Source organism: Eurosta solidaginis, chromosome 1 (assembly GCF_040869045.1).
Source record: "Eurosta solidaginis isolate ZX-2024a chromosome 1, ASM4086904v1, whole genome shotgun sequence".
NCBI classification, from domain to species: domain Eukaryota; kingdom Metazoa; phylum Arthropoda; class Insecta; order Diptera; family Tephritidae; genus Eurosta; species Eurosta solidaginis.
The window spans coordinates 158364383-158391402 of record NC_090319.1 but is presented as its reverse complement, the minus strand read 5'-3'; the positions used below and the strand labels follow the sequence as shown (position 1 = coordinate 158391402).

Below are 27020 nucleotides of genomic sequence, written 5' to 3'. Positions count from 1 at the left end.
CATCAAGATCGGCATGCAAAGCAAGGCGATGCGATATAACAACATGGATGTGCCACTTAATTTTGGCTACGAGAAAGGCTACAGCAATAAACGAGTGCTGGTGGAGAAGAATCCGCAAATACCGCCAAAATCGGTGGCGGTCATCTGGGCAAAGATTGATGGAGATTGTGGGACAAACAAATTGTGGGTTGTCGAGGCAGCAAACAAATATACACCGAATGTACTTGTAGGAAAAACCCTGGCTATGACAAATTGACCAGAGGAACTATATTGGGAAGATGCCAAAGGCTGAAGTAGTAATCAAATGTGAATAGCTCCAGGAAAACGTTTTAACTAGCAAGATTGATCTTTCAGATGACATCTGGCTTGGACGGAGGGACTAGAGGAAGACTATCAGAGTAAGGCAAAAAAACTGCTCCTTAAGTGCAAAAACATCAGGATGGTTCCAAACCAGGCCACACCAATGTTGTGAAACATCTAATTGACACTGGAGATGCGAGGCCGATCCGTCAAGCTCCTCGTAGTGTTCCACTGGCGAAGCTGGAAGTAGTGAGTCAAATCATACAAGAAATGAGCGACAGCGGCGTTATTGAACCATCAGCTAGTACATGGAGCTCACCGGTGGGACTTGTGAAGAAGAAGGATGGACAAATTAGGTTTTGGTTGGACTACCGTAAGTTGAACGACGTAACGATAAAGGTGTCGGTGGTGGACTTTCGCAATTTACAGTAATGCCCTTTCTACTATGTAATGCACCAGCTACTTTTGAGAGACTCATGGATCAGGTACTGAAAGTACTACATTGGAAAACATACTTAGTGTACCTAGAGGACATCATTCTATTGAGAAAGAACTTTGATGAGTATCTTAAGAACTTGGAGGAAGTTTTCCAGAGAATAGCTTGCGCTGGTCTGAAACTAAGTCCCAAAAAGTGTTCGCTGTTTAAAAGGGAAGTAAGTTATTTGGGACACAAGGTAACGCCAGAGGGCATCTGCACTGCGAATGGAAAGATAGAAGGTGGCCAAGACCACGGAACCTGCATGAATTGAGAAGTTTCCACGGGATGTGCACATATCGCCGATTTGTACCAAACTTTACCACGAGCTTACAAGAAAAAAAATTTTTGATTGGAAGAAGGAGCAAGAAGTGGCTTTCCAAACATTGAAAGAGCGTTTGTGCACTGCCCCAATGTTGGCATACCCGAATCCAGGAGCAACGTTTATTTTAGATACAGATCCGAGTGGATCTGCTATAGGAAGTGTTTTATCACAATTGGTCGATGGACGGAGAAAGGGAGTTGCATATTACAGCCGATCAATGAGAAAACCAAAGAGGAACTATTGCGTTTCACGGAGAGAGCAATTGGCATTGGTAGAGTGCATTAAACATTTTCACAAGTACCTCTACGGGTAGCCATTCCGCGTCAGGACATATCACGCACCGTTGAAATGGCTCCTGCAGTTCCGTAATCCAGAAGGTCAATTGACATGGTGGATCGAGCGACTACAAAGCTATGACTTTTCCATTGAGCATCGAAAAGGTAGTACCCATGGAAATGCTGATGCAATGTCACGTAGATCATGTAGTTTGGAGTGCAAACACTGTTCAAAAGCCTAGGCTAAAGAAGACATAGATGTTCGGCTAATGACTATAACGTATACGGATGCATGAGACAAGGAACAACTAAGGTAGTGTCAGCGAGAAGATACAGATCTGTCACATGTTATGCAAGGGCTCGAACGAAACGAAAGACCAACTAAAGAGATGTCAGCAGAGTCCTATTGCGAAGTCATATTGGGCACAGTGGAACAGTTTAGAATTGATATCCGGTTGCCTGCATCGAGTATGGTAGAGTGAGGATGATCAAGGAAAGAGGAAACTGATAGTTGTTCCAAGGAAAAGGATTCCTGACTTTCTCAGTGAACTACATAACGGTGCAAGTGGAGGTCATCTGGGAATCACGCTCGAGAAAATTAAGCAGAGATTCTATTGGGTTAGTTGCCATCAGTCGGTCACTGAGTGGGATGGCAACTGCGAGGTGTGCAGAGAGCGAAAGGGCCCAAAACCCGAAGTCATGGTCAGATGAAGCAATATATTTCAGGTACACCATTTGAAAGGATCGCTATGGATGTCGCACGTCCATTTCCTGCTATCAACCGCATAAACAAATATGTACTGGTGGTTATGGATTATTTCAGCAAATGGCCATGTACATGTACATTACAGCTAGCATATCTTATGTAGAAGGCGACGAAGAGCTATCTCACACACACAGATGTGGTCATCAGCCGAAGTAGTTACTCAGACATACAGACGCGTATGGCAATAAACTACAAATATACATGTACTTATATAGCTGGTAACCAAGCATGAGTTACAACTGTTGTAGAAGGTGAAAAGTCTAGACCTTTGGAGGGTATAAAAGCAGCGCAAGCTGAGGAATGACTAATCAGTTTTGATTTAAACACGCTATTGGTTTTGAAGTATAATTGTGAAGTACTACTCCCAAAGTAATCTAAATAAAGACCAGTTTTCAATACTGAATATTGGAGTGATTTATTCAACAGTTTAACGTTGGCAGAAGGATTCAAGTAAGCAGAATTCTACGAGATTCGTTACATATACACTTCCTCCTGGCATCACATGCTTATAAGTTATGCCCCGATGAAAGTGCGGGTTGCAGAAAAAAGCGGCATATGTTGTGTTCGCGTCATACGCTCATACGGGCGCCGGAGTTTGGAGATCTTGAGGCAGTAATTAAGCTAGGCCCTAGAAAACTTCTGATATTTGCCAATATAATTAACATAACAAGTATTTGCGTTCACGCCTGTGGACGAACGTCTCGTCGCTATCCGAATAAAAGCAAAATTTTTTAATATATCATTCATCTGCTCCCATGCACCGACAGAGGGAGAAGACGATAAGGCGAAAAACGCTTTTTATGAACAATTAGAACGAACATATGAGCGCTGACCCCGCCGTGATACGAGTATAAAATTCGTGCTTGGCGATTTTAACGCTAGGGTGGGCAAAGAAGGTGTTTTTGGCCCCACAGTCGGAAAGTTCAGCCTACACAATGAAACTTCTCCTAATGGACTGAGGCTGATTGACTTTGCCCGTGCTGGAAACTTGGTCATATCCAGCACGAGGTTCATGCATAAAAAGATCCATCAAGCTACGTGGCTGTCCCCCGATCGAAATACTCGCAATCAGATCGACCATGTTGTGATAGACGGACGGCATGTCTCCAGTGTTTTAGATGTGCGCACGATCCAAGGACCTAACATCGACTCGGACCATTATCTCGTTGCAGCCAAAATACGCACCCGCCTATGCGTGGCTAAAACCAAGGAACAAAAAACACAAGGAATGCTAGACGTCGAAAGGCTCCAATGGCAACAGGCTGCCAATGATTTCGCAACTCGACTCACACCTGCTCTCTGAGAGCACAACTCAACCCGACGGAATGCAGGAGCAGTGGGTGCATATCTCCAAAGCACTTCGTACTGCCGCCGAGGAAAAATTTGGTTACCGGCCGAATGCCGCTTTGCAACCGAAAGAAATGACGCTGCCTACATGGCTACGTTAAAAGTGAGCGCAACAAGAGGAGTGTGTGAACTCTACCGCGAGTTGAAAACGGAAGCGAGACGTCTTTTCAGAAAGAAAAAAGCAGAGGCAGAAAGGCGTGAGTGCGAGGAGCTAAGCTGCTAGCCAGCAGGAGTAACGCCCGGAAATTTTACCAAAAATTCGGCGACAGACGGAAGGTTTTAATACCGGGCCAAACTCTTATAAGAACGAATACGGCGACCTTGGAACTGATGTTCAGAGAGTACTTAAATGGAGAGAGCGATTTACCACCCAGGGATGACGAACCCGATATCGCAATCGATGATGATGGAATAAATTTCCCCCCAACCGATTATGGCGAAGTCAAAATAGCAATAACCAGATTGAAAAACATCAAGGCCGCGGGCGCTGACGGATTGCCTGCGGAGTTATCAAAGAACGGCGGCGAGGAGTTGGTAAGGCGCATGCAGCAGTTTCCTAGCAAAATATGGGCGGACGAGTGCACGCCCGACGGTTGGAATCGAAGTGTTCTTTGTCCAGTCCACAAGAAGGGGGATACTGCAAAATGCACCAACTATCGTGGGATTAGCCTACTTAATATCGCATATAAGGTCCTGTCTAGTGTATTGGGCGAAATCTTGAAGCCCAACGTGAATCGGCTGATTGGACCTTATCAGTGCGGCTTCTGAATTGGAAAGCACCTTTCCGAGCCGTCCAAAACTAAACGAGGTTTCAGACTAGGTGACCCCCTATCGTTCGATTTCTTTAATTTGATGCTGGAGAAAATTATACTAGCTGCCGAACCTAACCACTGTGAAACAGTATTTTATAAAAGAGTGCAATTAGTAGCACATGCTGGTGACATTGATGTCATCGGCCTAAACACCCGCGCTCTTAGTTCTGCTTACTCCAAACTGGAAAATGAAACGTGGTACCTGCTGTCATCGAGCAAAAAGTCAGCGCATGTACGCCTTGACAACCACGCTTCTGTTGGCAGCCATTATTTCGAAACAGTAAAAGACTTCGTTTATTTGGAAACCAGCATCAACACTAACAACAACATCAGCTCTGAAATCCAGCGAAGAATCACTCTTACCCATAAATGCTACTTGGACTACGTAGGCAATCGAAAAGTAAAGTCTTCTCGGCAAACGAAAATCATACTCTACAAGTCACTTATCGTACCCGTCCTGCTATATGGTGCATATGCATGGACCATGACAACAGCGGGTTAGGGGGTTAGAATATACCCGCGGTAGGTATGCCTGTCGTAAGAGGCGACTAAAATACCGGATGCAAGGGGTTTGTGTAGCGCAGCCCTTTCAGATTGCCAGCGCAATACATAGCTTCTCCAAACCCAATTGTCAACCTCACCTATCCGTGGCAAATCCTGTTTCATTAAGAGCCGAGGCTCTGGCAACCCCGAACTCCTCATGGATTTAGGGGGTGGGAAGGCGGTATGGCCTTGAAGCTTTCATGTGGTCATACTAAAACGTCCTTGAGATGGTCGGGCTGGTGCCTTAATGGTGCTTGTTACCGGAACCTACCGGATCTGCATTTGGCAAAGGACCATCAACTCGATAACACTCTCCAAAGGGAGTGTTATTATAGCTCTGAGAATGTTCGAGAGAAAAGTTCTTCGAAAGGTTTATTGACCTCTACGCGTTGGCGATGGCGAGTACAGAAGAAGATTTAACGATGAGCTGTACGAGCTCTACGCAGACATCAACATAGTCCAGCGAATTAAAACGCAGCGGCTGCGCTGGCTAGGCCTTGTTATGCGAATGAAAGATGGCGCTCCGGCAAAGAAAGTGTTTCTATCGGAACCCGCCTATGGAAGCAGAGGTAGAGGGCGGCCCCCACTCCTTTGGAAGGACCAGGTGGAAAACGATTTAAACTCACTTGGTGTGACCAATTGGCGCCGGTTAGCGAAGCGAAGGAGCGACTGGTGCGCCTTGTTGGACGGCCATAACCGTTTAGACGGTTAAACGCCAAACCCAATTGTCAACCTCACCTATCCGTGGCAAATCCTGTTTCATTAAGAGCCGAGGCTCTGGCAACCCCGAACTCCTCATGGATTTAGGGGGTGGGAAGGCGGTATGGCCTTGAAGCTTTCATGTGGTCATACTAAAACGTCCTTGAGATGGTCGGGCTGGTGCCTTAATGGTGCTTGTTACCGGAACCTACCGGATCTGCATTTGGCAAAGGACCATCAACTCGATAACACTCTCCAAAGGGAGTGTTATTATAGCTCTGAGAATGTTCGAGAGAAAAGTTCTTCGAAAGGTTTATTGACCTCTACGCGTTGGCGATGGCGAGTACAGAAGAAGATTTAACGATGAGCTGTACGAGCTCTACGCAGACATCAACATAGTCCAGCGAATTAAAACGCAGCGGCTGCGCTGGCTAGGCCTTGTTATGCGAATGAAAGATGGCGCTCCGGCAAAGAAAGTGTTTCTATCGGAACCCGCCTATGGAAGCAGAGGTAGAGGGCGGCCCCCACTCCTTTGGAAGGACCAGGTGGAAAACGATTTAAACTCACTTGGTGTGACCAATTGGCGCCGGTTAGCGAAGCGAAGGAGCGACTGGTGCGCCTTGTTGGACGGCCATAACCGTTTAGACGGTTAAACGCCAATTAAGTAAGTAAGTAAATGTAAAAATATTTTTTCTATCGATATTTATTACTTTAAAGGCTTACATTGTTATGTAAACTTATTTTTTTCCTATCAACGTTTTCTACTCTAAAGGGAATTAAAGTAAAATTATTTTTCATATTAAAGTAAAAGTATTTTTCCTATTGATATTTTCTATTCTACAGGAAATTATTGTAAAATTTTTTTTCTTATCAACGTTGTATACTTTGCGGGGCCCCCATATATATGTATACTATCTAACTTAACTGGATACAAAGAATCCTCTTATCTAAAATTAATGACCGCCTAAAATTATGACCGCGAGGTTTTCTAGATGAAAACGGTCAAACAAAGCTTTTTTATTGGTAATTCATTTATAAGGAGGTAGAGGGTGCACAGTGGACCGAAATTGAAAAGTTGGGACTTGGGACTTTAAATGTACATTTTCGTATTCTGTGATCTTTTTCCATAATTTATTGTTATATAACATTTTTTCGTAAAACCTAATTTAAAAAGTTATGACACTTTTAGCAACCGGGTTTCATATCGACATACACTAACGAGCATATGTGTACATCTAGGTATTTTTTCCAATTTCCAGCAATTTTGGCTTCACTAAAATAATTTTTACTATTTCTCAATAAAAATATGTATCAAGGTCTAACCCAGAAGCTCTCATTTTTTTTAAATGTGTGCAAAATTCTATACCTATAGTATAATATGAATTACCAATATTTTTGTTTTTAAATATTACCCAGAATTACAAAGTGTTTCGCAATAATAATATTAAAGAAAACCAAAACAAAAAAAATTATTTTTGTTTTTAAATTCTACCCAAAATGAAAAAGTGATTCGCAATACTAAAAAAAAAGACAAAAACAAAAACGCGAACCTTTTCGAACCATGAAACCGAGTACATTGCATAGTATATAACCGTAACTATATAAATAAATTAATCAAGTTTTGAGGAAATGTGACAAAAATGAGTTAACGGTAAAAATGTGATTTTTCCCATACATAAAATTTTTTTATTTGCTATAACTTTTTTGTTTAAGACTATGAAAAAATACTCATGTATAAAAACGTCATGTAATGAGACTGAAAATCGATCCCCATCAAAGTTTTTGTGGTATTAACTAATATTTTTTTCATTTCCCTAAGTCCACTGAAAGCCAAATCCAGACCACTGTGGGGCGCCCTCACTCCGCTGGAAGGACCAGGTGGAAAACGATTTAAACTTCCTTGGCGCCGGTTGGCAGAGAGAAGAAGCGACTGGCGCGCCTTGTAGGAAGGTCATAACCGTTAAAACGGTTAAGCGCCAATTAAGTAAGTAAGTAATTTATAACATAAGTCCCGGTACTTAATGGGGGGGGGGGGGGGGGGGGGGGGGGGGGATTCCGTTTGATCATCAAACAAATTCTAGTAATACTATGGATACATTCAGTTATGTGGGGATTCCTAAACCAGAAACCTTAAGGCGCCGCTGCGCTTACTATTCGGGCATAGAAACTTAATCGAATCACAATTCTATTTAATGATATAATTAAGTTTCCCTTTTCATACAGGGCCTTTTGCTTCATTAAGCGAACATCTGTCAGCAGCCCCAAAAAATATTTCGTTTTTACAAAAAATAGTTAAAATGGAAAGCAGCCGTTTCCTTCTTAACTATAAATACAATCAAAATAAAATATATGCTCAACTACCCATAGATGTTTCACCTAACCAAATATGTGCCTATTTTGGAAAAATCCGTATTATCTTTTGCAGCAAATGCAGCGCAAATTAAATTTTGAACTTTTTCGTGTTTTTCTATTTTTCGTAAATTATTGAAATAATTACATTGACAATAAAATTCGAAGCACCAAGCGAAACTGATTGGATTTTTCACTCAATAAAGCAATAATGAGATAATTAAGAATTTGTATTTTGTATGGAAGATTGAGTTCAATTAGGGCTCTAATGTAGAAAACTTGACTAATTATTTCATTAAGCCTCTGTGTGAAATTGGCATTACCAGCTATGACAGTTGTCTGTAAAATTATCTTTTTACTTATCTGTTGAAAAGTGCTTTGCAATTAAGAAAAAATATATCACAACAATAAGTATGACAAAATTATTGAGCTCGTATTCGAAACCATTATGATGATAATAATTGTTATTATTTTTTATATATCTCACTAACAGTGGCAAATCAGAATAAAAATTCACAAGAAAGAAGATCATCTTCCAACTTACCTCTCAAGAAATTTAAAACCAAGCCTTTAAAACTGAATCTTCGTCAATTAAATGCGGCGATTGGAGACGGAAAAATAGTTGTGTTTCCTGAAAAAAACGTGCCTGACCAAAATGGTGATAACTCTGCCAAATGCATCTCTTACACAAGCCTTATTAGTCATGCCAATGAGTCTCAGGTTAAGATCTCTGAAGGTACTTCGCGTAGCGGTGTAAAGAAATTTAGTGATGAATTACCAATCAAATTGCAACGAACAAAGCTTTCTGATGTTTATAACATAAAAGACGCATATAATTGTTTTCAATGTGAAGATATGTCATTAAGTACTAGTATTATTGATAATGAAAAAGTGGGTTCCGTAAAAGTAAGTCCACGAAATCATATTGAACCCCTAGAATATGACCATGAAGACAGTTCTTTTATACAAAGAACACTATGTGTAGCTGAAGATATGAGCTTTGACACAGCGAAAGATTGCCTGTCTACAAGTGTTCAATCTGACATGAAAGATATAATTGGTATTTATTCGAGCCAAACTATGGAACTGGATATAAATTCACAAACCAATATCAAAATAAATAAAAATAGAGATACTATTTACTTTAATGAAGATATGGAATCTTTAAATACTGACAAAGTTTATGTTTTACAAAACAATAATCACGAAACAAAAATCAATAACGATATGGGTATCAGCGATTCTTTTATACTGAATCTAAAAGAAGCTAGAAAAGCTGCTTTGTTTAGTAATTGTGAACGTCGAATTGAAGGTACACCGCATCGTTCTTTTTTAGAATTTGTTGATTTAGAAAAAGAAGCTGAACAGGACGATGATGTAAGTAATGAAATGCAAATTATGAAAAACCTGGAACATGATCAAAAGATTCCCAGGGGAAGCGAGAGTAAATTGAAAAATGATAATAGCTTTGGGGTAACGCATGCCACCTTTGGTGATGGGAGAGAGACTGACTTTCTTGAAAAGTCGCTAGTCCTAAGCCCCATTTGGAACTCAATTTCTAGTAAACGGCTTACTGAGCACTTAACTCCGAACTTACCTTTACCAAAGAGAAGACATACACTTGTGTTCAAAAATTGTGCCATGAACGAATCTATAATATTTTCAGATAATATTGACAGTCGCAAATTTGATTCTACAAAGGGCACATCCCCTGGCTTCGAAAGTAACAACTGTTCGGAAAAAAATGATTATGTTACGTAAGTATTTTTATTAATTTATTTATTTATTTATTGGTGTGGCTGCCGTGGTAAAGAGGTAGTGTACTGGGCTGCGATAAGGACGGCAAGTGATTTCAAAAATACTTAAAAAAACTATGGCGCCATGTCTGATTTTCGCTTCTCCGCCAAACTTATACTGCTGTGCAAAATAACGTTAAACAACGCCATCAGCTCAGTCAGAATTGGGAATCATCTATCCGAGCCGTTCGATGTTTCAAACTGGGTGACCACCTATTACGCTATTTATTAAATTCGATGCTGGAGAAAATTACACCAGTTCAAAACTTGTAGTGAGACTGAATTTTCATGACAGGCGATTTCAGGTGGGGCTTACAGATGCCCACCCACGAGAAAGTAGTTTGGAGTTATTGGCTCCATGTCGGAAGGTTCGATGGATGAGGGACTACTTTCCAATTTCTTACTCATTCAAACACTTGCTGGCAAGAACTATTCTATTTTAAATTTCTTAGCTATATTAATTGCGCTGTTAATGCTGGTTACGAGTTTGGAATTTATAACCGCCAACAGTGACCGCTACCAAGGCACAAATTCGCCGACTCGTTCTTGGATGGCAGCAGGTACTTCGTCTTGCGCTAATTACACTTTTTCCTTAACTTTTTTTCCTCCTTATCCAGTGCAGAGAAGTCAAAACTTACGACGCGTTTCCTAAGTCCAATTATATCAATGTTGTCAGCATACGCCAGCAATTGTATGATCTTATAATATATTTTACAATCCCGGCTTAGATCTGCTGCTATAATTATATTTTCCAGCACAAGGTTCACTGATAGGGAATCGCCTCGATTGGTTTCGAATGGTTGTGTTGCTCAACGGTATTTAGCAAGGTCTTGTTAGCTTCGCAGGGAACCAAATTCAGGCATTGATATAAAATTGCAGTCTGTGCTGATTTAATAAAACCAATTTTTGATGGTTTGTGTAAGATTAGGTCATTGTGCTTCATGCATAAAAAGCGAGCATTTGCTTAGACTCGTGTGAGTGTCGTATGTATTAATACTCTTGAACTCGATTACTGTTACTCAGGATGTGAGTACGATCGATTATTAGCTCACGTAAAAAAATGTTGGTTGGTTTGATCTCAATTTTGTATGCATAGAAACTAATAAGAGTTTTCTTTTCAGAAAAGGTGTTACGCTTATTGTACCCAGCGCAAAGGTTGTGAATATATTTTGTTCTATTCTAAAAAGCAGGCTACGCCTTTACGGCGTATTTCGTTCTTTTGTGAAAATTGTTGCTTGACACTTTTCTGGGGTAGGAGTAACTCCTTTACGATTTTACCATTTATTTAGGCAACAATTTTTTTTAACGCTATAATCTGATTTTGTCGAGAACAATCTCACTGTTAGTTGGGTCTGCGTTTGAATATCAAACAAAAAAATTTCAGGTTTTGTGTTATAGGCCTCGTTGGATTACCCTTTAGATTCTCTAGGTTCTACTTAATTCTAGCGCTTCCTACGTACATGCAAACACAAATAATTTGAAATGCCATTTTCACGAATGTATAATTCAATCACACAAAGTTGAGCCTGAAAAATTAATGCAGCACATTCATGTTTCTGGCTGACAACAAGGTAATGTTGTTCCTGTTTGTATGACACATTCGTTGACATGGCTCAACAATTTTTGAAGAAAAGTAAGAATAGCACACATTCGTATGTTCGAATGTTCCAGTATACGTGCCTGATAGTTGAGCACAAATTACACTGGTTTACAGCCAAAATGGACCAGAGACGCCATTATGAAATTCCTATGTAAAATCACCCCCTGATTCCGAAAATCAAGGTTATTTTTAATTCTATGGTAACGTTTTTGAGATATTTACGAATTAGCGTTTTTTTACAAAAAAAATTCGGTCCACTTAATCATATATCTCAAGAACGAATTGAGCAATTCCAAAACGGTTTAAAGCTTTTATGAGGTAATAAAATTTGCTATAAACTTTTTGCTAGGCCCCGCAGATTCAAAGGTAACGAACAATCATTACGGATTTTTTCAATTTTTTTTTTGTAAAAATATAAAAAAATTTGTACTGTGCGAGGAAGGATTTCGAAAACTTTTTATTTTTTTGCAGATTTCTTTTTTCTCTCTAAGCTCTGATTTATTACAAAAAAAAAAAAAAGAAAACAAACTTTCATTCAACAAAATCGATGAAATAATACAAAAGTTATAATCATTCAAGTAAATATATCCATATAGTAAAACTTAAGTACCCTACAAATAATAGCATATGTACATATGATTCTGTCTTAACTCTATGATCTTGTTTTATAATTGAAAAAGTTATGTGTCTTGTTTTGACGCTTATTTAGATTAGGATCGGTTTCTCTTATGAGAAACCAACGGTAGTCACCCATCATAGCGACATCCCAGAGTCCTTGATACCGACTTTCTTTCATTTTCATTTGCTGGTGAAACCTTTCGCCATGCTCGTCACTTTCGTCGCCAAGATTTTGCGGGAAAAAATTTAAATGGGAGTGTAGAAAATGAATTTTTAAAGACATATTTACTCCTGAAAGAAAATAAAAAAGTATATTAGATAAATACATAAGTGACACATTAGTATATAATTTTCTTAGGCTGGATTTATCTTTCAATTCAGAACAAATTTTTTGTTTACTTTTTTCTCGTTCTTGTTTGTTTGGAACTGAATTCAGATTTATATATATATATATATATATTCTCATGTAAATTTAAAAATTTTCGTACAAATTTTTTGTTTATCGGGCAGATAGGTTTTAAAGTTAATTGAGAAAGCGGTCTTAAATAGGTTTTTTTATTTACCCATTTCCGCATAGTTTTTGATTAAGTCATTCACTATCATCTCGTAGTTAGGACTTTTGCGTTTGCAGGTAACGACCTTTTCACCTGCCTCCACTGGTGACAATAGTTCTTTGAAATGGTTATTGGTCATATTTTCCTTATTTGCGGTCCCACAAAAATCCCTTTATTTTTGCTTCTGAAATCTCTGAAAAGATTGTCTTCAAATGATGAAAAGCTTCGCCTTCTTTGTCCAAAGCCTTGACAAAGGTTTTGATAAGGCCGAGCTTGATGCGGAGCGGAGGTAGAATTATTTTTTCCTGCTTCATAAGTGGGGAGTATTTTATATTATCCACCCCAACTTGAAACTCGATTCGTTCTGGCCAATCCTTTATGATGTAGTGTCTTGACGAGCTCGGCTATCCCATTTGCATAGAAAGCAACAGTATTTGATGTATCCACTTTGCAGACCACATAGCATTCCAACGACTTTAAGATCGGCACATATTTTCCAATCATGTTCTTCGTATTTGATTAATTTCAGCAATTTTTGCATTATCTCATACATTTCCTTCGTATTTACTGCATGCGCGATCGGGATAGATGGCTTTTGGTTGCCAATATGCAATAATACGGCCTTAAAACTTAATTTATTGCCGTCTATGAACAATCGCCTCTCTTTTGAATCATATGGTTCAGCAAACTTTTTGAATAGACCAGCAATGTCTTTGCGGTAACAAACACTGTCCTCCTTCGTATAGTACTTGGAAACGTGTTCGTGACGAGTTCTATAATATGTTACCTTAACATCGGATGAAACAAATTTAAATTGTTGCGTACGAGAGTCGTGTAGCCTTTCCTTTGACAATTCCAAATCCCTTATCCAATCATTGAGTTGTGCTTGTGACAAAGAGTTTCTTTCGTTTTCCGTTTGAAATCTAGTACAACATGATGCCGCGTAATCAGATACTGCTGTTGACAATGAAACTGGAGCCGGAACTAAAGTTAAATTTTATTCTGGCAATGAAGCTTCCGTTGAATTTAGTTCTGGTAATGACACTGTAGATACGCTCGCATAGGTTACTTTTCTTGACTTTCCAACCCCAAGTACTTTTGTAGTACAAATATAGCAGTCCGTTGAATGGCAAGTTGGCTCCCTCCACTTCATTGGTGTAATAAATTTCATATGTCGCCTAAATAGATAGTTTCAGAAATTAGTCAGCTATGCATTAAAAGGGGGCAAATTCATAATTTTTACAACGCACTTTTTTGTTCCGGTTTCCGAAAAAATCAATTCGACTCGACATGTGGTGCACACAGTATTGGGTGTCCATGGTTTTTCATTGTTTTTAGGCTCAATTCCAAAATACTTATAGTATGTAGCTCTCAAAGGATTTGAAAACACACGTCCGGCGAGCCTTGCAAACATTATGAAGGAACAAGGCGCATGTACCATTATTTATACTTAGATCAAGTAAAAATTCAGGCTTACCTAGACAAAAAGGTTCCCTAGTTCTACAAAGAAAACACTACCTGCTATAAAAATATGCTCTTGCTTGAAATGTACCTGGGTTTGAGAAAACGACACTAACAGTTTTTTTTATCTCATAACCCTTCGAAAATCTACCTGTTAACTAACTGACATGCGAATACTAACACATATGTACTACTAGGGTACTTAAGTATTAAATGGATATATTTACTTGAATGCTTATAACTTTTGTATTAGTTCATCGAATTTGTTGAATGAAAGCTTATTTTTTTTTGTTATGAAACAGAGCTTAGAGAGAAAAAAAAAATCTGCAAAAAAAAAAAATAAAAAGTTTTCGAGATCCTTCCTCGCAAAGTACAAATTTTTTTATATTTTTACAAAAAAAAAATGAAAAAATCCGTAATGATTGTTCGTTATCTTTTAATCTGCAGGCCCAAGTGTTGTATGCACAGTTTATAGCAAATTTTATCACCTTTTAAAAGCTTCAAACCGTTTTGGAATTGCACCATTCGTTCTTGAGATATATATGATTAAGTGGACCATTTTTTTGTTTAACGGTAATTCGTAAATATCTCAAAAACGTTACCATAGAATCAAAAATAACCTCGGTTTTCAGAATCAGAGGGTGATTTTACATAGGAATTTCATAATGGCGTCTCTGGTGCAAAAATTTGGAATTTGTGATCCAGTGTTATTAGAGGAGCTCGTAACTCACCAAAACTTTTAGATGTTCGAACACAATTGTATGAAAATTTTTTTATTTATAATTATTTTACCCAGGGAGCTATAAATACATATGTTAGTTGAGATACACAAAAGATTAGCTGTATAAGGTATTCTTCAAAAAAAATTATACCGAGATGTTTAATAGCTGAATATCCGAATCAAAGGCCTATGGTATACAAAAACATTGATATTATTCACGCAAACATATTTACTAAAATAAAATTAATTTCATAACTTTAAGCGACATAAACAAATTAAGAGTTATGGGATCTAAGCATCCGGTTAACGGGCATATAATCCAGCAAAGTTGGTCTAATAATAAATATATAGTAGGTAATATACGGCCTAATCAATACGGCCGCTATGATGCCGGTTGCCTATATCGAGCAAATGAGAAACAAATATACAAATAAGCCTTTTTTACAAAACGCTTGGTTGAGATTTTCAATGTGCACAAATTATGTATGGCTACTCAAGTGATACTATTAATCTTTTAATCCGTATGTGCTTACATTTTTTTTTTTTTTTTTTTGATGTGTGCCTGTATTTTATGACATAATTTAAACTTCGTTTCAAAGACTAGTTTTCATTTGTTTTTCTCTTTCGTTTTGTTTTTGCATGTGTGCATATTGTGTGCAAGCACTTAATGAAGATAATGAGTAAGATGGAATGCTTTTATTTATTGTAATTTGGATTTTCTAGTTAAAGTATTTTGTTGATGACTAATTCAAATTTATAGTAGTTTATGAATTATTATTTTCTTATTTCCATTTTTATCTATATTTTCTAAAGTGTATTTATTTTTACTATCTATATTTTCTATTCTATAGGGCATTAAAGTGTAGTTAAATTAAAATTATGTTTCCTTTTAATATGTTTTCTAGTTAAAAGGGAATTAATGTAAGATTTTCCTATCAATACTTTCTACTCCAAGGGAATTAATGTAAAATTATTTTTCCTATTGATATTTTCTACTCTACGGGGTTAAATTGAAAATATTTTCTTTATCGATATGTTTAATTTAAAGGGATAAATCTTCGAAAGATTTATGGACCTCTATGCGTTGGCAATGGCGAGTACCGAAGAAGATTTAATGATGAGCTGTACGAGCTATACGCAGACATCAACATAGTCCAGCGAATTAAAACGCAGCGGCTGCGCTGGCTAGGCCATGTTATGCGAATGAAAGATGATGCTCCGGCCAAGAAAGTGTTTCTATCGGAACCCGCCTATGGAAGCAGAGGTAGAGGGCGGCCCCCACTCCTTTGGAAGGACCAGGTGGAAAACGATTTAAACTCACTTGGTGTAACCAATTGGCGCCGGTTAGCGGAGCGAAGGAGCGACTGGTGCGCCTTGTTGGACGGCCATAACCGTTTAGACGGTTAAACGCCAATTAAGTAAGTAAGTAAATGTAAAAATATTTTTTCTATCGATATTTATTACTTTAAAGGCTTACATTGTTATGTAAACTTATTTTTTTCCTATCAACGTTTTCTACTCTAAAGGGAATTAAAGTAAAATTATTTTTCATATTAAAGTAAAAGTATTTTTCCTATTGATATTTTCTATTCTACAGGAAATTATTGTAAAATTATTTCTCTTATCAACGTTGTATACTTTGCGGGGCCCCCATATATATGTATACTATCTAACTTAACTGGATACAAAGAATCCTCTTATCTAAAATTATGACCTCTGTAAAAGGCGAGGTTTCCTAGATGAAAACGGTCAAACAAAGCTTTTTTATTGGTAATTCATTTATAATTATAATTAAAACGTATAGAATAAGATGATTATAGTCATCATCGGTTGAAAATTGACATTGTTATAAAAAGCGAGATTTTTGAACGTATTGTTTACAGTAGATTGGGTAGATTCAGTTGCTGCTAGAGAAAGAAGTAGTTGTATAGTGAAAAGTATTTAAACCCATGGGTAGAATGGATGCAAACATTTTTCATATCTCTTCTTATACCATTTTCATATTTTCCAGCAATTACTTTATTAGATCTTATGTGTCATCCGATTTCTGCGGCGGCCACCAAGACAGAATCGTATTGATATTTATGAAGAATTTCTTTCTTTTATTTTGTGACTTTTGTCACATGCTTAACTTCTGGGGTTAATGCAATTATTAGATCTTTGAGAACTTGGGTACTTACTTTATTTTTATTTTTAAATTTGCATACTCGAGCATTCATTATTCTTGACCAATTTGTCTCCTAAGGGACAACTGTCGTTTTCTCTTACAAGTCCTAGATTGCCGGCATTTTCCAGCCTGGTCGAATATTGTCCTAAGTCAATAACTTCCTCAACAATCCGGTTGCTTGTATTTATTATGCAACAAATTTTCTATCCTTTTGGATGAAAACGAGCGCGACATGTCTAATTGCAAATTTATTTATTTATTTAGCGCTTTATCTATAATAAGGTTCTCTTTGTTACTCTTTGTTTTCTCCATTCTTGTTGGTATTATTGTTATTGGCTGGTTAATGTATGCTTCCACTTTCTTTTCCTGCTATGTACTTTTTGAAGTATTAATCGTGATATTACTATCGAATGGTGTCTGCTCCTGTACTTATCAGGAGAGAAATATTTTGTACATATGTAGCTATTTAGCTGAAGATTGAGTACATGAACTTCTCTTATCTTTAAAATTCTTGGTTTGCCATTGAACTTAGATAGCGCTGATGAAGCTGTCTCTACTGTTGATTGAGGCATTTTGAAGGCTATTAATTGGAAATGGGGTTTCAATAGTAAGGTAATAAGGTTTTTGTTAAAATGATGTTTTAAACACGCTCTTGACTGCGTTTTAGTTGTCTAAATTTAATTTTGATATAATTTTTGAGCATCATAGCTTTTGCAATGATCAGTAATATGAATGCGAAAAATAAAATGACTAACCAAACGTCGGGGATATTTTGAATGTTTGTTATGTGGCTGACTGTTTGGGTGGTGAGGAGCGGCGGCAAGCAGGTATGCTTGCGGGCCCAGGCTAGCTCGTCGTCTTGGGCGGGGTATTGCACCACCGACCTCACCCGCAGCCACATGAACAAAATTGGGGTTCATACCTGCATGATGAAAAAAAAGGTGAAAGAAAAGCTGAAGAAGATATAAATAGACGTGAGGGGCAAAGTTATAGAGGGGAAAGCATGAGGGGCAGAAAAAGGTGAAGGCCTGTCCTGTCAGGTGGAGTCTACCCTCCCTCTGCAGTGCAACTTGCACTGCACCGTGGGCACTGTGCTGACTCCTGTTTACCTTACAGTGCCCCCAAGCCTGACATGAGTCTGTCCCCTGTCACTCAGTCATTTTCCCTAAACACTCACCTTCACCTAACCTTTCCGCGCACAAGCGCAGCACCAACACCAACTTAAAACTTTAGCGCTGCATAATGAATGTATTAAAATTTCATCCAAACATAATTCTTATAATTTATTTACAAAATTTTTGGTTTACAAATTACCGACTAACACCCTACTACCAGTTCAATAATTTCACTAAAACTTTAAACTCAAAGTTTACTACAAAATAATTTTCCAAGGGTTTCAAAAGTTTACTCAAAGTAACAATACAAAATTTGCTCAAACTTAATGCTAAATTTTATTACTGGCGAACATTAAAAATTCATAAGAGTGCAAGAACAAGTAGATACATTCCAAATTCAATTCTATAAAAAAAATACCTACGACTAATAGACAAAGTGTCTGGGCTCAAATAAGAAAATTTAAACTTTTAGGGCCACCCTAATGCGATATTATTAATAGGAGCTAATTCTAAATTCTAAAAATACAAATTCAAATAAAATAAGATACGAGGGCGAATAAAAAAAAATTCAGATACCCTAATCCCTGACCTACCGCAACCGCTCAAGTAAACATAAGATCAAATATGTACAACGCAAAAGTAGGTCATCAAAGCAAAATAATTTATATGTTTATGAAAACAAAAGGTATGTATGTAAGTACAAATGTACGTTTGTGACGTTTTTCATGCATGTACATATGTTCGTTGCAATCTGTTTTTATTTTTCTGATTTGCTAATTCCTGTTCCATTTTTGCAAGAGCAGGAATCTGTGCTAACACATGTACATACAACTAAGCAGGCGTATTTTGATAAATTTTTATGTTTCACTCAAAATACTCACCAAGTTACTCTCCTTATCCAACGGCGCCGCTGCAGTTGAGTAGCTGAAACAAAAAAAACTCAAACATACATACGTACATATGACCACGCCCAACCACTGATCAAGATCGATCGCATACGGTCGTGGATGTGAGCGTATTAATAGTGATAAAGTTATAGCCGTGCTGACAATATAAAAAAAAAACGTGAGTGAAAGAAAAAAAATTCGAAAGAAAAAAATTATAAAAAAAATTCAACAATTTTTCAGGTGTTTAAAAGCAAGCTCCTGGGGCGTACTCAGAACATAGTAATTAACGAAAAAAAGGAGTGTAAAGAATCAAAAAAAATAAATGAATCTAAATAAATGTCAGAAGAAAAGGAAAAGTGTGAGTGAAAAATTACTCAACAAAAATTTAAAAAGTGAAGTTAAATTACTTAACAAAAAATTTACTTCGAAAAATTTTCAATTTAGAAACCAACAAATGTAAAGCTCGAAGCCTTTCGCTTTCTTCACACCTTTTGTTTTCGCACCAAAATCTATATCCCAAAAGGAACATACATATGGACAGAAATATACATATATAAAAAGGTATGCGTTAAATACAAACGTGTCACTTGTTACAAGGACAGAAAAGAAATTTTGAAGTTAAATGTTGGTGATTATTTCTGCTGCTGCCGTGGTGTTGTGTTTTGTTGTGAAATGGTGTTGTTGTTGGCCTCTGGAGGCTGACCGAGCTGATGCAAATTTATTATGTTGAGCAGGGATGAAGATGGAGTTGTTGTGGTTGTAGTTGTTGTGGTGATATATCGCCGATATAGGAAATAAATACCGGTTGTGGTTGGTGTTGCGCCGCCAATATAACAAGAAAATGCTGTAGTGGGTGTTGTTTGCCGGTACGAATGTAGTTGCTGTTGTTGCTGCGTTCTAACCCCGCCAATAAGGCATGTTTCTGAAATTGCTTTGCCATCGGCTAAATAATAAAGTGTGGTGCTTGTCGATGGTAGTGCGGAAGTTCGCCAAGTACAATGTATTTGCTTTTTGGCGGTACGCCGCCCATATACGTGCCCAGTGGGTCTTTCCCAAAGGAAAATCAATTGTGCGCTGAAATTAAATACAAAAGAAAATCTATTTAGAAATTCAAAAGCAAATGTGTATCTATGTGCATATACATAATTGCTTACGGATTTCTTGTCTGCATAGTCATATATTCATCTACATACATATATTTGTATGCAGAGATGTATATGTCGATGCAAGTTTTCTTTTGGCTTGCTCTGGAGATAGGCAAGGTTGAAGCCCCAGCTCCCGTCAAGCATGCCTAAAAAAGAGTATAATATCTTACCTCTTGTAACTTGTAATTTTTTGACAACTGATTCCAGCTCTTTGCACGTACCGCGGAAACTTTTCGACGCGCACAATTTTCTTTACAAAGCGGTTTAATTCGCGCACTACTAAGGACTATGCACTTTGTAATTTACGGTTGTAAACGCGCACTTCACTTGTGATTTTTCACTACTCACTTGCACTGGGCACTGTTGAAACAAGACTTTAGCCCGTTGACTCAGTTTTCCCCTTCTTATAGCCACCGCCGTGGTAAGGAACGTTACCCAAAAACGGAAAATTTTTACCATTACATGCCAAACTTTCTTTTCGGCTTTCCCGTCTTTTCCATCTATACAATCATGCACTCATACATTCATACGCTTACCGCTCCACAAAACGAACACCTACACAGATACATTTGGTTCGTACCTTGACCGCTTACACTGATGCATTCACACGTTCATAGCCTTTAACAAATACACATCCACATACATAATACCGAACAGAACAAACACATAGTTACATATCATTCGTCAAGGCTGCTAGGTTGTTAGCAACATGGTGAAATTTTACTTATTATAACAACATGATGCCAAGCGCCAACATCTTATTTCCGTTGCAACATTGTGTTCACTATAGGTACAATGTTGTCAATGTTAATGTTAATATGTCACGCCTTTAAATTTTGGTTCTGTTTAACTATGAACTAAATCACTGGGCTAATGCTACTACTTAAACGTATATCACAGATACTACTCTACATATCTAATAGTAAATAAAATATCACAGATAAAATAAATAAAATAAAATAAAATAAAATATCACAGATGGCAAAAAAAAAAAAATGTATATAAAAAAAAAATATCACAGATCGAATAGTCAAGTAGGTAAAAAAAATAAATAAATAAAATAAAAAAAAAATAAATGCAAAAATAATCAAATAAATAAAAAGTTCAAAAAAAAAATAAATAAAAATAATTTAATAATATAATCACATACGTCAATAAATTAATAAATACAATACGTCGATAAATAAATAAATAACATAGAACAAGAGTACTAGCACTACAAAAAACATTAAACTATTTTGCAAAAATGTCTTTAGCGTGGTATACGCCGATCTTTTTCCCATTGCTGTCGCCAAGTTCATACATTGAGTTCCCTATAACGTTTAAAACAATACATCTTACTTGTTTTGGAGCTAATTTAGCGTTGTAATTTTCGGCTTGGGAACTTTGTTTAAAGTTTCGGCGATATACCACTTGTCCAATTTGAAAGTTAACATCCCTACTCCTAGTGTCATATACCTTTTGGCTTCTTTAATGGGCCAACTTCAGCTCTTTCATAATTTTGTTCCTAATCATTTGCATTCTATCGCTTGTTGCCTCTACCTCACAATCAACATCCTTTACCGCCGCCAGCTTTCGGTATAGCTCATATGATGCAGCATGCTAAATCATAGGCATACCGAAAGTGGCAAAATATGGCGACATGTTGATTGCAGAATGTGTGACGCTGCGGAGTGCAAATGCGGCATCACTGACGCACTTGTCCCAATTCTTTTGATTGTCCTTTATAAAGGATCTTATGATTTGCAAGACAGATCTATTTACCCTCTCCGCAGCGTTACTTTGTGGCGAGTAAAATGCAGTTTTCATATGTTTGGTGCCATATTTTTCTAAAAAGTTGTTGGAGATTTCAGATACAAACTGTTTTCCGTTGTCCGAATGGACATATTCGGGCACGCCGAACATGTGGAAAACATCCCTCTCTAAATATTGTATGGCTTCAGCTGAAGTTGCCCTTCTCATCGGTTTTAAAAACACAAACTTCGAGAAATGATCAAGACAAACAAAGACATATACATTACCATCTACAGTACGCGGATACGGACCCATAAAATCAATGAACAGACGTTGGAAAGGCCGTTCTGTGACTTTTTGTTTCCCCATTAACGGTTGTTTAAAAACGTTTTGTGTCTTATTTGCTTTGCAAGTTTCGCAATCTTTTATATGGGCGCATACATCTGTGACCATTCCTGGCCAGTAATACTTCTGACGTAGTCGGGACAGCGTCTTGTGAATGCCACCATGACCAGAGGACGGTGAGCTATGAGACGACTCTACCAGCCCCGGTCGCAGTTCCGACGGAACCCAGAGCTTCCAGGTCTGGTCCGCTAGAAGATCGTCCCCCCTGTCGAATTGCGTCCGTTTGTAAACGTAACCGTCCGATAAACACAGATCCGGTAACTTGTCTTTGTTCTCGGTGACCGTCTTTTTCAACTCCGTATACTCCTCCGACTCGAAGCACGGTGACTCGAGACACACGTCTATGGCTCTGTCATTCGTCTGTATTTCGTCCATGTGCATTCGTGAGAGTGTGTCAGGAACCACGTTTTGCTCACCTTTTCGATGTTGGATATCGAAATCATAACCCTGGAGTTTCAAAATCCACCTTGCCAACCTCCCAGAAAGATCTTTCTGATTCATGAGCCATTTGAGGCTGGCATGATCAGTTATGATGGTGAACGGGGTTCCTTCCACATAAGGTCGGAATCTTTTAACACTCACGATCGCAGCATAGCATTCTAGTTCTGTTATGCTGTAGTTCTTCTGTGCTTTATTTAGTATTGCCGAAACGTAGGCAATCGGTCTTTCGTTCTGGTCATCGTCCAACTGAAACAAAACCCCTCCCACTCCGTCAGTTGATGCATCACATTGAATATAAAAGCGACGCCTAAAGTCAGGATGTGTCAGCACCGGTGCAGAAACCAAACTATGCTTCAAAATTTCAAATGATTTTATCGCTTCGTCCGTCATCGCAAACTTTTTGATTTTGTCTTTCTTGAGGCAGTCGTGCAGCGGGGCTGCAATAGTCGCATAGTCCTGTATGAAACGTCGGTACCAGCCCGACATACCCAGGAACCGTCGTAGTTGCTTCGGGGTTTTCGGAACTGGAAAGTCCCTCACAGCTACCACTTTGTTGGCGTCCGTCCTAATACATCCATCCCCGACTACGTACCCTAGATATCGAACTTCTTTGAAACAAAACTTGCTCTTTTCGACATTAATAGTTAACTTAGCCTCACGAAGACACCGAGCGACCTTTTCCAATAAACACATATGGGACTCGAAATCTACAGAACAAACTAACAAATCGTCAAGATAAACAAAAACACATTCACGTAAAGCGGCCGGAATGACCTTGTCCATGAGACGACACATTCGTTGTGCTGCATTGCACAACCCGAAAGGCATGACGGTAAATTGGTAAAGGGGTCGGCCAGGGACAGTGAAGGCAGTCTTCTCACGTGATTTCCTCTCGAGGGGAATCTGCCAGAAAGCGTCCTTGAGATCAATTGCAGAGATATATCTCGTGTTTTGTAGGCGGCTCAAAATTCCATCAATATGTGGTAAGGCGTATGCGTCCTTTATAGTTCTTTCATTCACTTTGCGAGCATCTAGGCACAGCCGGTTCTTCGTTCCTTTAATGACCAGTGATACGGGGGAATTCCAACTACTGTTGGACTCCTCGATGACTCCCATGTCCAACATTCGATCTAACTCTACGTATATGAGTTTTTGTATGGTCGGCGAAATTGGATAATGGCGTTGCTTGACCGGCAGATTCTCGTCCACCACCTCGATGACGTGTTCCTCTTTGTCTGTCCGGCCTAACCCCAGTACCGCGAAGGACGGGAATTAGGTCTTCACGCGCTCCAACATATCCTCTTGCTCCGGCGATAAAACGTGCTGCACAGCGACAATAGACAAGTCACCCTCGGCGGGCACGAGCTCCGCCACACTGGCACCATTCACACTACCACTCACACCCTTACTCACAACACTCATACCGAAAGCCTGCCAAAAATCTATCCCAAAATATACTTCCTGTTGCAGATCAGGAACTATCAAAAATTCTAATTCCCTGGTCGTATTATCCCACACGACTGGTAACTTTATGACCCCTACCACGGCGGTTTCCTCCCCGTTCGCGGTCCGGATATTTTGGTCCTTGATTGGCACAATCAAGGCTTCCTTTCCCCGAAGGAGTGCAGCTGAGTCTTTGCCTAAGCAGCTGGCACTCGCCCCTGAGTCCAAGAGAGCCAGGACCTCGTGACCTCCTATATTTGTTTTGGCGAAAAACCTATTATCTCCTTTCACTGTAACAATTGTTGAAACTATTTTATTCCTCAACCTTTTAAAATATTTCCTCTTTTCCCTCATTTTCTCTATCTTCGTAAAATTTCTGTTTTTCCTACTTGCATTTATTGTATCACAAAATATTCTCTTTCTCGCTTCTTCGTACTCTAGCTTTCTTTGGTGTAAACTCTTAATCTCCTTCTTTTCCGGTGTTATTCTTGGTTGATTCACTTCTTCCCTGTTTTCCGTATCCCTTCTCCTCAAAATTTTTACTTGAGTGTTTCCGGGTTGCCTGTCTCCTGGCTGGAGTCCCCGGTCAACTCCGCCAGCCTCGGGTTTCCCTGCTTGGGCTTAAAAACACAAAAGGACGAATCACTACCACACGCAAAACAGACCATATTGTGGAACGAGGACGAACATTTATTTGGTTTTTGTGCTTCTGCCGGGTTTTTCACAAAGTGATCCACCGGCATACCGCACGAAAAACACAACATCAAGTGGAAGGGTGATGCACAAAAGGAGTTGACAGTCGACTTAGACGCAGGACTAACAGAAGGACGAACACTACTGGGATTGGCTATGGTTTGGTGTTGGGGTAGGGATTGGGATTGATGTTGGGGTGGGCGCTGAGGCTTCCTATCAAAAGCTTCGACTTTTGTTTCCCCTAATTGCTCTGGCTGTTCAAAATTAATTTCATTAATGACCCTCGACCTACTTTTATTTTCTTTAATAAGCTTTTCGGCTCTCTTGCATTCCGACTTGAGCTCCGCCAACGAGTCCATTTTTATGGCGAAGGTCAAGTTGGCCAGGTACGGTTTGAGGTTGCCCCTGATGATGCCAACCAACTCCCTCTCAGGGATCCTCTTCCGCAAACGGAACGTCAAGTTGTGGACTTCGGCATAAAAGTCATCAAAAGCTTCCGCGGGCAGCTGTTTCCTTTCCATGATTTCACGGATGATTTCATAGTCGGACTCGGCGGATTTGAAGTGGCTTAGCATTTCGGCTTTCAGCCCGAAATAGCCGAAATCGGGTTCGTCTGCATGGTCCTCAAGGACCTGCCAATACCACTTCAAAGCACCGCCGGAAACCAGACTATGAAAGTCCGTGAAGAGCTGGAAGTAGGAAATATTATGCTGCTCGCGCATCCTCTCCACCCGAAAGATGAAGCTTTCGACGCTTATACCTTTACTGGTTCCATCGAGTTTGATGTGCCACTTTTCAAGGTCGAGCTTCTTCCACCTGGGAGGATCGCTGGCATCTCGCCCGGTACTGTAACTGACCGTTGGCTCATTGACGCGCTCTGCGTTTCCCCCCCCTCCGGCTCCGAGGCTCGGGCGTAGATGCCAAGGCGGACCGATGTACAGACGCTTGCGCAGTCGTTTCTATGTCTGCTACGCGGCCACCAAGGTTATCGACACTGGTCTTAATGCTCATCACCTCATTTGCCATTTGCGCCACCAAGTCGTTTTGTTGCGCCATCATCGCCATCATTCGGCTCAGCTGTTCGACATTATTTGCATCTTGGGCGGTGTGGCTTTGAGGAGCATTAAGGCTAATGCCGACATTCGTTGATGGTGCGTTCTGCGCCGGAACATCACCCCCCTGGGCACCTAGGTTTTCCTTGTCGACCATTTGGCACACCAAATCAATTTTTTGGGAGAAGTTTAGACTATTTTCGGACTCGTTTAACGACACCCCGTTCGCGAAAGAGACCCTAATTGGACGCTCAGGGCCAAAAGTTCCGAAGATCCGCGACGTACACCTATTAAAATAGTCCGTAGGGACAAAGTAAACGGGCCTCGGTATACCCTTGTCAATTTGGTTAAAAACTGAACCAACTATTTGGTTTTCTAGGGCTCGCGCACGGCTCCTAGTTAGACGCCTCTGGGAGTCGAGGATACCCAATCCCCCACCAACTCTATTTTCGACTTCCTTCTCCGACATCCACTGTCGGTATGTGAAAAAAAATTTGACCAAAAAAAAATAATATCAACTAAAATAAAAGAAAACACAATATGAAAATATTACAATTAAATTTAGTATGAATGCGTATATATATGTGTGTGTGTAAAAATTCCGGTAATGTGTATATGTGTATCTTAAGGATAAAGGAAATTCAAGTTTGAAACCAAACAAAAAAAATATTTTTCTAGTATATATACTAAAAAAAATCAAGTATCGAATTTAATTAAAACCAAAATTAATTTCAACCCCTATATTTGCGGTAAAAATTGCCAGAAAAACAATAATAAAAGGAATATCTGACAATGTATGGATGTATAGGATAAATGTAGAAAATAAAATAATGCAACAAAAAAACTAAAAGCAAAAACACTATAAAAAATTGATAAACTCCAAAATTTCTAAAATCAACGTGAGCACTTTTTGAAAATAATCTTAATGATTATGAAATAACCAACAACAAAAAAAAATATAAATAAAATTAATAAAACTGATAATTTAAAAGTATCGAACTTAATGGTTGAAAATAGGTTAACTGAACTTGAATATATATGTCTTGGTGTTTTTGGTGCTGCCTTGGCGAAGGTTCGGTGAAGGCAGTATGTCCGTCCGTATCTAAACATCTAGTGTCAAGTCCGCCGTCATGCTGTCCGTGGAAGTGGGGCACATCACGATCATGGACTTATCCCTAAGAGTGGATGCCACACCTCCTCTCCTAACTATCGTGGCGACGACTGTGAACCTCACTTACCGGGAATGCTGGACTCCCGGTAAGGTAGCCTGGACAGCTCGCCACGATCTCCTACCTAA

The 27020-nt window shown here is 39.0% G+C and overlaps 1 protein-coding gene across 4 annotated transcripts in view; it reads left to right on the top strand.

Moving 5' to 3' along the window:
• LOC137236902 (uncharacterized) overlaps nt 1-27020 on the top strand; it is an 844598-nt gene that overhangs the window by 410865 nt on the left and 406713 nt on the right. For all 4 annotated transcript variants that reach the window (XM_067759993.1, XM_067759990.1, XM_067759991.1 and 1 more), the window contains one exon: nt 8385-9648. In XM_067759993.1, coding sequence (XP_067616094.1) covers nt 8385-9648 — 1264 coding nt within the window. The remainder of the gene's footprint in view (nt 1-8384; nt 9649-27020) is intronic.